We start from the raw sequence: 13,627 nt of genomic DNA, 5'->3' as shown, positions 1-13,627 counted from the left end.
ATGTATATGGTTGATGTGCGTGTGACTTCAATACGCGTACAGTATTGGACTTGGACTTTAAAGAAGACAAAATCATTGCGTTACTTGTTTGACGAGTGAGCAAAGGAAAACTAAAAGCAACTTCCACATCCTTGGGGGAGTATTTGAGACGTTAGGAACTTCGAAGGAGCCAACGATCTATACGCTTTATGAGATGATCAAGTGTTTGATTGAAATCAAACTTGATCGGTCGTGCCTCATATACTTTGAAGGGGGAGTTTCTCTAGTTTTTCGAGCTTACTAATCAAGGCAAGTGTTAGGGGGAGCTATATGGATTCAAAGAAGATCTTTTCTCATTGTCTTCAATATCAAAGACTCAAATTAAGATTAGAATTGTTCTTCAATGAGATATTAGGAGTAACGGTACCTTGAGGGGAGAGTTTCCAAGAATTCATGTCTTCATCAACATGAAGTGATGCGTTGATGAATGTCAAGTTAATGCGCATTTCCACTGTGCAAACTCAAAGACCATTGAATGTAGAAGAACTCCAAGTTTCAAAGATCTACTTCAACGGCCATGCAAGATTCGAGGGGGAGTTAGTTAGAAATAGTTAATTCTTTCTCATTGTAATTTTGTATGCATTTTACCTAGTGAGAAATCTTCGAGAAATAGTTATCTCTTAAGGGGAGATTGTTAGGTCTCTAGAAAGAGCTAACTATATCCCTTAGATTGTAAGGGAGGTGTTCTATAGATGAGGGCTATATATAGAACACCAAGCCTCCCTTAGTCACTAACATTAGCCACCGATTTGTAATGTATTCAAGAGAGTCGTGGAATATAGTTGACTAGTTTAACTAATGCTCTCTACATTCATGTGGTTAATTGTTCACATTTATGGTATTCATGAGATCCAGGATCCTACATGTGTGTTATGAAATCATAGGATATCCTCCAGGCTATATTAAAAAACCATTTAATCAACGATCACCTAGATTTAATAGTAATAATTGTGTGTCTAACAAAAATAATAATGATAAACTTGATTCATCTGTACAACTAACAAGTGATCAAATTATGAAGTTGTTAAGCTTGGTCAATGACAAGTCTGGTTCAAGTCATTTGGATGCAAATGTTTCAAATAATTTTGAAAATAATAATGTGTTTTTTTATCAAAACTTTGATAAGTTTTATTCATCAAACTGTTTTCAAAACATAAATCCTATTTCAAAGGGTTGGATCATTGATTCAAGGGCAAATCAACATATGGTTTCTTCATCACATAATTTGTATGATGTTATAAATGTTTCTGATTTAAATCTTACTGTAAATCATACAAATGGTACTAATGCTAAAATACTGCAAATGGGCAATTTAAAACTGTCTAATGATATTAAATTGTTTGATGTTCTGGTTATACCTCAATACTATGTTAGCTTATTGTCTGTTAACAAGCTAATAAGAGATAGTAATCTGATTGTAAGTGTTGATGTTAAAAAATGTTACATACAGGATTTAGTTCAAAAACGGTTGATGGGGACTGGTACTGAGTGTGATGGACTTTATTTTTTTGATGAATACTTTAATGGTTAGAAAGTTGTGTCTAATATGTCTAACAGTTCAAAATCAACAAATTACCTCTGGCATAATAGACTTGGTCATCCTGCTAATCAAGTTCTAAATGTTTTAAAAACTAAACTTAAACTTGAAAATGTTGAATTTAATCAACCTTATGATATTTGTCATAAGGCAAAACAAACTAAGGAACCTTTTCCACTTAGTGATCATAAATCAACTAGGGTTGGTGAGTTAATACATTTAGATGTCTGGGGTCCTTATAAAGTTAAAAGCAAAGATGGTTTTAAATATTTTTTAACTACTGTTGATGATTTTTCATGGGCTATTTGGACATATTTACTTAAATGAAAAGAAGAAGTATTTGGTCAGATTGAAAGTTTCTACAACCTTCTTTTAAATCAGTTTGAATTAAAAATAAAATGTTTTAGAAGTGATAATGGAACTGGGTTTGTTAACAATAAAATGAGAAGTTTTGTTAATAATAAAGATATAATGCACCACACATCTTTTGCTTATACTTCACAACAAAATGGCATTGCTGAAAGGAAACATAGACTCCTTCTTAATGTAGCAAGGTCCCTTATGTTTCAGGGGGAATTCCTTTATACTTATGGTCTGAATGTATTTTGACTACAATTTATTTGATTAACAGGCTTTCATCCTCTATTCTATCTGAAAAGTGTCCTTATGAATTGATTTATGGTTCTGGTCTTAATTTCTCCCATTTAAAATCATTTGGTTGTCTCTTTTTTGCTACGGTTTTGAATAATACTGATAAGTTTTCATCAAGGTGTGTTAAATGGGTTTTTATGGGATATTCAAATTCTCAAAAAGGGTATAAATTGTTTGATTTGGAAAATAAGTGTTTTATTTTTTCAAGAGATGTAAAGTTTTACGAACATATTTACCCTTTCAAACTTGATTCTGTTTACAAAGTTAATCTTGATGAAAACAATTTAAACCACTTGAACTTTTTTGATTTTGTTATGTATGAAATTATAAATGAAAAAGATTTAAGTGATACTTCTATTTTAGACAACAATGATTTTATAAGTCCCAATGATGAAGGGAGAAACAGTCCTATGGATGATGGCAGACATGCTATACAAGTTGATTCATTGGAATCAATAAGTGAGGGAAACATGCAACTTCTTATGAAGGAACATCCGTTGGACAAAATGTTGTCCCTGAGGGCACTTCTGGTGTTGAATCAACAACAGAAGTTACTGAAAATTTAAGGAGAATTAGTAGAAAAACTACTTTACCTTCAAGATTAAATGATTATGTCGGTGATAATAAGGTAAAATATGGTCTTCATAATTATATAAACTATTCGAAAACTTGGTTCTAAAAATTACTATTTTGTAACCAGTTTAAATAGAGGACATGAACCTAAATCATACCTTGAGGCTTCCAAAGACAAGAACAAGGTTAAAGCTATGAATAAAGAGATGGAAGCTCTTAATAGAAATAATACTTGGGTTATAACTGATTTACCTAAAGGTAGAAATATAGGTAGTAAATGGGTTTATAGAATTAAATATAAATCTACTGGTGAGATTGAGAGATATAAAGCTAGGTTAGTTGCTAAAGGTTATAATCAAAGAGAAGGGTTAGACTTTGATGAAACCTTTTCTCCTGTTGTTAAAATGGTCACTGTTAGAACTGTTATTACTGTTGCTATTCAAAACAGTTGGTCTTTATATCAACTTGATATTAATAATGCTTTTTTATATGGTGACTTAGCTGAAGATGTGTATATGTCACTTCCTGAAGGTTATTTTGATAAAAATGACACAAGAGTTTGTAAACTTGTCAAATCTCTTTATTGTTTAAAACAAGCTCCTAGAAAATGGAATGAGAAATTTTGTGATGCTTTGTTTGAATATGGATTTACTCAAAGTGTTAATGATTATTCTTTGTTTGTTAAGAGAACTAAAAATTGTTGTATTATTTTGTTAGTTTATTGATAACTCCTAAATTATACAGAATTTTGATAACATTTTAAGGAGTTATCTTATTATTTTTTAGCCGTTTTAATACTTAAACACACTAAAATGGGTAAAAATGGGGAAAAAGGTATTTCTAATGTTTTTGTTTAAGTTATATATTAAACAGGATCAAAAAAACAGTTAAAAGTTGCAGAAAGTGAAATGAAGCCGCCGGCATGAAGGCATGAAGCCGTCGACTTAGGTGATAAAGTTCAGAAAGTTTCAGAACATTGCATAAAACACCAGAAATCGTAAGATAGCAGTGAAGCCGCCGGCTTACTACTGAAGCTGTCCGCTTAAGCCAGTTTCGTGTACTTAAAGCCCAAGAAAACTTAAAAAAGGCAACGAAATCAAAAAGATTGCAGATCAGTGAAGTCGCCGGCTTGACACTGAAGCCGCCGACTTGACACTGAAGCCACCGGCTTGGCCTAAGGCAGATACGCATTTTTCAACTTGCTGGCTATGTTAAACTTGCAGAAGGAGTAACCGACATAGTGAAGCCGCCGGCTTCCCTCTGAAGCCGCCGGCTTGGGCCTTCGTTTTTAAAAACTATAAATAGAGGCCTCTTGTATCAGTTTTGTATGTAACTTTTCGTTTTATCTTAGGGTTTTCACCAAAAATGAAAACACTTAGTTTTAGGGTTTCAATTACAAGTTGTAATCAAGTTATTAATCAAAGTTAACTTTCAATTTACCTTTTAAGGTACATGCCTTTATCAATTTACTTTTATTATCGCATTTTAATTACCGTTTTTATTATTTGTTCGTCTACCACTATGAACTAAACGTTCATAGTGGTTACGTGGACAAAAACTAACTTTGTCTAGGAATCAGATGAAGACGCCGGCTTTACCATTCCAAGCCGCCGGCTTGACTGGCACAAAGCCGCCGGCTTCGTGCTTACTTTTATGCAGTTCCTGGTTTTTCCAGATCTGTATCACTTGAGTTTCAGTGATGATTGTTTAAACTGTTTTGAATCTGCCATGTTTTAATATGCTTGTTTGCCATGCTTAATAACTAAATAACTTGATTTTAGGATTGATTAGCACTTAATCCAACGATCTATTATTCGATTCATGCTACTTGTTTAGATCTATTCAATCAAACTTGTTAAATTGGATTACATGCAATTAAGTTTAACAACATGGTTAGTGATAAATTTATTGAATTTGAGTTACACTTATATAATAGAATTTAATATTGTTAGGCTTAGTCGAAGATCCTCCGTTTGGATGTGTTTGGTTAATGATTGCATGAGAACCGACTATAAATTAACTTTCAGTTAGTAACTTGAGTTGATCTAGTTGATGTTTAATAGTTTATATATTTGTCAATCTATTTGCTTGTTAATTAATCCGCATCATAAGATTAATTTAATATGTATCATGTAATTAAATTGAATACTAAGAATTGAGATGTTAGCCATGAACATCACGTGTCTAGCATATGCTTTAAGTCCTACCTATTGAATGATATGCAACACTTGTCTTAACCTGTTTAGGGATAATAGTTGGTCTATGATTAATATCTTGATTTGTGTTAACATAAGTTATGAAACTTGCCTAATATGATTCCCTTAGAAGTTATTCACTCATGTAGCTACTTTTATTATTTAATTGTTTCTTTATTTTTCTTTGATTAAGCATTTTTATTTTTATTCATTAAAAACGTATCTTAAATCATCTCTTTCCTAAGAGATAAGAATCTACAACCTAAAAACATATAAAAATCTATCTTTAGTTCTTTAATAAGAGCTAAGCTATATAATAAACCAACTTAATAACGCATCTACGCTCTCTTGGAACGATAACCTAAAATACTACATCTGACTGGTCTTCTTGCCCGTTAGGGTGTTAAGTGTATTAAATAAAAGTTATATAAATGTAAAAGTTTGAAAAGGCGAATTAAGCACTACACACTTTTGTGCATCAACTTTTTGGCACCGCTGCCGGGGAGCGTGGTAAATACAGAAATTGGATATATTTTGGTTATTGATATTTCTTGAAATCAAATGACGATGGTCCTCCTTTAGGGGATGGTTGATGGGGTTCCAATTTAAAGGCTCCTGCTTAAACCTAGACATTGACGGTCACTTAAGTATTGAAAGATTCAATAGGCTGATTTATGTTTGATTATTCGTTGTTATGCGATAAAAGTTGGTATTTAATATTTATAGTTGTGTCATTAATATTTATTATTATATTTATTAATTTAAATTATATTAATATATTAAAACATGTTCCATATATTTTCATAAATATAAACTCAATAATAAATACAAGGATCGTATTAAGATTAAAGTTAAATTGCCTTCATATCCTAAGGTCTAAAGAGTTTTCTCCTAAAATATTTCTTTTTATAATTTTAGATCACATGAATACCTGATCCAAGAATCCCGTCTTAGAAGATATGTTGCCCGATCCTGATATATTATTTAAACATTCTAAAGAACCGAACATTGTTAGGAAATTAAACTTCGATGAAGAAAATACTTCTCAAACTAAAGATAGTCCATTGTCTAGTCCACCTACTAGTCCTGATTCTAATAATTTGGGATCTCTTTTTGATTCGGACATTGAAATGACTACCGAAAATTCAATGGAAGCGTTAATGAAAGCAGGTCGGGAAGGATTAGGTCACACTATTACTCAGCCAACTATAACTGAAAATTTCGATATTAAGGGTCCTATCTTTCACTTACTAAAGGATAACCAATTTAGGGGAACTGAAAAAGAAGATGCTAATGCGCACATTCGAAACTTTAAGGATATTTGCAATTTGTTTAATACCTCTAATGTTGAAAGTAATAAAATCTATCTTCGTTTATTTATGTGGTCATTAAAAGATGAAGCTAAAGCGTGGTTAAATTCATTGCCCGAAGGAGATATCACTAGTTGGGATACTATGGTTGAAAAGTTTTTAACTCGTTTCTTTCCCGCATCCAAAATTGTCACCCTTCAAACTGAAATTGCTAATTTTTGTCAGAAATCTAACGAGACACTTTACTCTGCGTGGGTTAGATTTGGTCAATTGCTTAGGGGATGTCCACAACATGGTTTGACAACATTTAAAAAGGTAACTACTTTCTATAAAGGTTGTGACATAACTATGAGAAGAGAGATTGATACGTCTGCTGGAGGTAATATCATGAGTAAAACTGCCGAAGAAGCTGAATCGTTGATTAATAAGTTAGCAGCTCATTCCCATGAATGACATCAAGACTTAGATATATCCCGTTTTGTCAAATCCGTGAGCTATGATTCAGAGGATGTAATTAAAGCTATGAATGCATAGTTGGGTAATTTAGGAAGACACATAGAAAAGATTACTAAAGAGATGCATGTAATTAAGGTAGGTTGTGAAAAATGCCAAGGTCATCATGCTACGAAAGATTATGTTGCTAGTCTTACTATGGAACAGGTCGAGAACGTCTCTTATGTGAATCAATATTAAGGAGGAAATCCAAATTATCGTAATAACTATAATGCACCATTTCCTAATAATAATAAAAATCCACTTGGTTTCTATCCCGTTAGAGCGCCCTTCATTTCAAATTCGTCTCCTAATGTTCAACCCGAAAAGAAATCCAATCTTGAAGAAAGCATCCTAACTTTCATCAAGAATCAAAATGAAGCTAATGATAACATAAAAGCTCAAATTTCCCAAGTGAAAAATAATCATCAAGCATCTATTCAAAACTTAGAACGCAATGTTACTAAGTTGTTTTAACTTGTCGAAGGAAAAGTTCCAGCTGAATCTAAAAAATCGAAGGAGGTTCATTTTGAGAAGGTTAATGTGGTTAGAGAGGTGAATAGGGTTGATGTTTATGAACCTAGTTTGAGATATCTGTGGGAATTTGAAATGGTAGAATATTAATATGATCAAAAAATTAAGAAGTTAACTGCGAATGAGGAAGATAAGTCCAAAGATGCTAAATTTCAAGGTCTAAATCGAGATGAGGTTATTTTTATGCATGAGTTGTTTCATGAGGAAGAAGTAGATGAAAAAGCTCGTGAGAATGATGATGTGTCTAGTGAAAAATCCGAGTGTATTTTCGATGCGGATTGGTTACCTGAACTCATGGAAAAATTGAAGGAACGAGAAAATGAAGGTTTTCGCCCTTTTTATTCGTTCGTAGTTGATGAAGTAGTTCTACCCGAAAAACCTGAGTTTCCCTTTGTTTGTTCCGATCCAGGGGAGTTTCATATTCCTTGCTTAATTCGTGGTCCCATTCCGATTGTGGGATTAGCCGATACTGGTTCTAGCATTAAAGTTATGCCATTTTCTGTCTACAATCACCTAGGATTGCCATCTCTAGAGCCTATCCAAGGGATTGTTTGCTTTGCCTATAACCGTTTGCAAAAACTGTTGGGAATCATTAAAGAAGTTGAAGTCGTTGTTAGTTATGCTTTTTACAAAGTTAATTTTATGGTCATGGACATGAAAGAAGATCCTATCACTCAGTTACTTTTGGGATCTCCGTTTCTAGCTACTGCTCGAGCAACCATTAACTATGAAAACAATACTCTGGTTATTCGTTATGGTGCGCTTGTTGAGTCCATTCCTTTAGTGCCTAGATCTAGGGTTCCGAGAACAAATGTGAAAATGGTTAGAGTTGAGAAAGATAAAGAATATAATGATGAGCTTACTATTGATAAAGTAGTGATGGAATTCAACAATATAAGATTAGTGAAGAAGTGAGGAGGCAAATCCATGATTTAAATGTAAAATTTGAACTTTCTTTTCGTAAGGGTTTTGATACCATATTGAGTTTCTTAGAGCAAATTAAGATGTTGAATGAGATATAAAGAAACAAGAGTGGGGAGAATAAGCCTAAGAAGTAATCTCGATAGAAGAACGAGTCGCGCAACTGACTCTATAATCAAAACTACCTATCCCTATATGTCTTATTAGGATTTTGTTTTGTTTTCTATATGTTTGATTATATTTAATTTCTAATTATGAATGTAAGAGAAATATAGCTCCTAAGTATTAAAGTGTTAAAGTGATAAAGTTATTAATAAAGATTATGTTTGTGTTATATTTTGTATTGTTTAATAATTTCTGTTAACTTGTCTATCTCGAATACAAAGATATCAATTCTGCAATTGTTCTGCGATCCTACAGTCAAGTAACATCACTCTTTCTCTTATTTACAATTATGTCTTTCATTTATTAATATTTTGAATTATAAATGCAAATGAGGACATTGCATAATCTAAGTGTGGGGAGGGAAGTGATTATTCATTTAAATTCTAAAAAATAGAAAAAATAGTTTAAAATTGTGAAAAAATTGTTAAAATTATGAAAATTCGAAAATTTTTAAACTTTTTCAAATTTTTCAAGAGATAAAAGTTCCCATTAAGAATTAAACTAAGTTAATCACCTTCAAAATTGTTTTAGGTTCATTACATAAAAAAGAACATGTAAATTCAATGTAAAGATTATTTTACCTATTAATAGTGCATAAATTCATAATAATATAAACATCATCCATTAATTAAAAATGCTTATGCATTTTCACCTTTGACAAGTCAAGGAAGTTATCATTACACTGATGATACTTTCATACCCGAAACTTAAAGAAAGAAAACCTCGTTGTACATTATTCTATATATTTAATTATTATACCAAAAAATTAAGAAACGATTGCAAACTTATAGCCACTACCATATGTCATAATAAGCATGGACCACTGAAGGTATAAAAGCTTATTCTTATTGCACTTAAACTCCAAATTTTATGGAGACGATTGTCATAAAAATCATCCATCTAACATTCCACAATCTAATTTTAAACTTAACATTTATGAACTATAATAGACAAGGGCATGGTTTGGGTAATTGAAAAGTTATATGTATAAAAATCCAACCTAAGGGCCATCTCTTGATTTATTTAAAGGTTTTTCATATAATTTACTTGAGGACAAGTAAAAGCTTAAGTGTGGAGAATTTGATAACTCCTAAATTATATAGAATTTTGATAACATTTTAAGGAGTTATCTTATTATTTTAAAGTTGCTTTAATACTTAAACATACTAAAATGGGTAAAAATGGGGACAAATGTATTTCTAATGTTTTTGTTTAAGTTATGTATTAAACATGATCAAAAAACAGTTAAAAGTTGTAGAAAGTGAAATGAAGCCGCCGGCATGAAGGCTTGAAGCCGCAGGCTTAGGTGATAAAGTTCAGAAAGTTCCAGAACATTGCATAAAACACCAGAAATCATAATATAGCAGTGAAATCGCCGGCTAACAACTGAAGTCATCGCCTTAAGCCAGTTTCGTGTACTTAAAGCCTAAGAAAAGTTAAAAAAAAAGGCAACGAAATCAAAAAGATTACAGATCAATGAAGTCGTCGGCTTGACACTGAAGCCGCCGGTTTGGCCTAAGGCAGATACGCATTTTTTAACTTGCTAGCTACGTTAAACTTGCAGAAGGAGTAACCAACATAGTGAAGCCGCCGGCTTCTCTCTGAAACCGCCGGCTTGGGCCACCATTTTTGAAAACTATAAATAGAGGCCTCTTGTATCAGTTTTGTATGTAACTTTTCATTTTATCCTAGGTTTTTCACCAAAAACGAAAACTCTTGGTTTTAGGGTTTCAATTACAAGTTGTATTCAAGTTATTAATCAAAGTTATCTTTTAATTTACCTTTTAAGGTACATGTCTTTATCAATTTACTTTTATTATCGCATTTTAATTATTGTTTTTATTATGTGTTCGTCTACCACTATGAACTAAACGTTTATAGTGGTTACGTGGACGAAAACTAACTTTTTCTGGGAATCAGATGAAGCCGCCGGCTTCGCCAGTCCAAGCCGCCGGCTTGACTGGCACAAAGCCGCTGGCTTCGTGCTTACTTTTGTGCAGTTCCTGGTTTTTCCAGATCTATATAACTTGAGTTTCTGTGATGATTGTTTAAACTTTTTTGCATCTTCCATGTTTTAATATGCTTGTTTGCCATGCTTAATAACTAAATAACTTGATTTTAGGATTGATTAGCACTTAATCCAATGATCTATTATTCGATTCATGCTACTTGTTTAGATCTAGTGAATCAAACTTGTTAAATTGGATTGCATGCAATTAAGTTAAACAACATGGTTAGTGATAAATTTGTTGAATTTGAGTTACACTTATATAATAAAATTTAATATTGTTAGGCTTAGTCAAAAATCCTCCGTTTGGATGTGTTTGGTTAATGATTGCATGTGAACCGAGTACAAATTAACTTTCAGCTAGTAACTTGAGTTGATCTACTTGATGTTTAATAGTTTATATATTTGTCAATCTATTTGCATGTTAATTAATCCGCATCATAAGATTAATTTAATATGTAATTGAATTGAATACAAAGAATTGAGATGTTAGCCATGAACATCACGTGTCTAGCATATGCTTTAAGTCCTACCATGCAACACTTGCCTTAACCTGTATAGGGATAATAGTTTGTCTATGATTAATATCTTGATTTGTGTTAATATAAGTTATGAAACTTGCCTAATATGATTTCCTTAGAAGTTATTCGTTCATGTAGCTACTTTTATTATTTAATTGTTTCTTTATTTTTCTTTGACTAAGCATTTGTTATTTTTATTCATTAAAAACGTATCTTAAATCATCTTTTTCCTAAGAGATAAGAATCTACAATCTAAAAACATATAAAAATCTATCTTTAGTTCTTTAATAAGACCTAAGCTATATAATAAACCAACTTAAAAACGCATCTACGCTCTTTTGGGACGATAAGCTAAAATACTACATCTGACCAGGTCTTGTCGCTCGTTAGGGTGTTAAAAGTGTATTAAATAAAGGTTATATAAATTTAAAAGTTTGAAAAGGCAAATTAAGCACTACACACTTTTGCACATTATTTATGTTGATGATATTGTGATAACTGGTAATAGTACTGAACATATAGAAAAGTGTAATTTTTTTTTGCAAACAAAGTTTAAAGTTAAAGATTTAGGTTTGTTAAAATACTTTCTTGGTATTGAGTTACTTGATAAAGGTAATGGTCTTTCTATGACACAAAGAAAATATTGTTTGAAAGTTATTTCAGAGTTTGGATTGCTAGCTAGTTGAAATGTCCCGTTCTTATTGATTAAAAACGTTCCATATTAATTGATTTCGTTGCGAGGTTTTGACCTCTATATGAGACGTTTTTCAAAGACTGCATTCATTTCAAAACAAACCATAACCTTTATTTCATCAATAAAGGTTTAAAAAGCTTTACGTAGATTATCAATTAATGATAATCTAAAATATCCTGTTTACACACGACCATTACATAATGGTTTACAATAAAAATATGTTACAACAAAATAAGTTTCTTGAATGCAGTTTTTACACAATATCATACAAGCATGGACTCCAAATCTCGTCCTTATTTAAGTATGCGACAGCGGAAGCTCTTAATAATCACCTGAGAATAAACATGCTTAAAATGTCAATAAAAATGTTGGTGAGTTATAGGTTTAACCTATATATCAAATCATAATAATAGACCACAAGATTTCATATTTCAATACACATCCCATACATAGAGATAAAAGTCATTCATATGGTGAACACCTGGTAACCGACATTAACAAGATGCATATATAAGAATATCCCCATCATTCCGGGACACCCTTCGGATATGATATAAATTTCGAAGTACTAAAGCATCCGGTACTTTGGATTTTGGCTTGTTGGGCCCGATAGATCTATCTTTAGGATTCGCATCAATTAGGGTGTCTGTTCCCTAATTCTTAGATTACCAGACTTAATAAAAAGGGGCATATTCGATTTCGATAATTCAACCATAGAATGTAGTTTCACGTACTTGTGTCTATTTTGTAAATCATTTATAAAACCTGCATGTATTCTCATCCCAAAAATATTAGATTTTAAAAGTGGGACTATAACTCACTTTCACAGATTTTTACTTCGTCGGGAAGTAAGACTTGGCCACTGGTTGATTCACGAACCTATAACAATATATACATATATATCAAAGTATGTTCAAAATATATTTACAACACTTTTAATATATTTTGATGTTTTAAGTTTATTAAGTCAGCTGTCCTCGTTAGTAACCTACAACTAGTTGTCTACAGTTAGATGTACAGAAATAAATCGATAAATATTATCTTGAATCAATCCACGACCCAGTGTATACGTATCTCAGTATTGATCACAACTCAAACTATATATATTTTGGAATCAACCTCAACCCTGTATAGCTAACTCCAACATTCACATATAGAGTGTCTATGGTTGTTCCGAAATATATATAGATGTGTCGACATGATAGGTCGAAACATTGTATACGTGTCTATGGTATCTCAAGATTACATAATATACAATACAAGTTGATTAAGTTATGGTTGGAATAGATTTATTACCAATTTTCACGTAGCTAAAATGAGAAAAATTATCCAATCTTGTTTTACCCATAACTTCTTCATTTTAAATCCGTTTTGAGTGAATCAAATTGCTATGGTTTCATATTGAACTCTATTTTATGAATCTAAACAGAAAAAGTATAGGTTTATAGTCGGAAAAATAAATTACAAGTCGTTTTTGTAAAGGTAGTCATTTCAGTCGAAAGAACGACGTCTAGATGACCATTTTAGAAAACATACTTCCACTTTGAGTTTAACCATAATTTTTGGATATAGTTTCATGTTCATAATAACAATCATTTTCTCAGAATAACAACTTTTAAATCAAAGTTTATCATAGTTTTTAATTAACTAACCCAAAACAGCCCGCGGTGTTACTACGACGGCGTAAATCCGGTTTTACGGTGTTTTTCGTGTTTCCAGGTTTTAAATCATTAAGTTAGCATATCATATAGATATAGAACATATTTTTATTTGATTTTAAAAGTCAAGTTAGAAGGATTAACTTTTGTTTGCGAACAAGTTTAGAATTAACTAAACTATGTTCTAGTGATTACAAGTTTAAACCTTCGAATAAGATAGCTTTATATGTATGAATCGAATGATGTTATGAACATCATTACTACCTTAAGTTCCTTGGATAAACCTACTGGAAAAGAGAAAAATGGATCTAACTTCAATGAATCCTTGG

At 31.7% G+C, this 13,627-nt stretch overlaps 1 protein-coding gene across 1 annotated transcript; it reads left to right on the top strand.

The window, feature by feature from the left end:
* Positions 1-3,006: 3,006 nt before the first annotated feature.
* On the top strand, positions 3,007-3,726 carry LOC139889659 (uncharacterized mitochondrial protein AtMg00820-like). The gene is made up of 2 exons (XM_071872597.1): positions 3,007-3,331; positions 3,674-3,726. Exons 1-2 carry the CDS (start codon positions 3,007-3,009, stop codon positions 3,724-3,726), a joined length of 378 nt encoding a protein of 125 aa, XP_071728698.1.
* Positions 3,727-13,627: the final 9,901 nt, after the last annotated feature.

This window comes from Rutidosis leptorrhynchoides, chromosome 2 (assembly GCF_046630445.1).
Source record: "Rutidosis leptorrhynchoides isolate AG116_Rl617_1_P2 chromosome 2, CSIRO_AGI_Rlap_v1, whole genome shotgun sequence".
Taxonomy (NCBI): domain Eukaryota; kingdom Viridiplantae; phylum Streptophyta; class Magnoliopsida; order Asterales; family Asteraceae; genus Rutidosis; species Rutidosis leptorrhynchoides.
The sequence above is the reverse complement of the archived record's forward strand: the minus strand, read 5'-3'. Positions and strand labels throughout refer to the sequence as shown.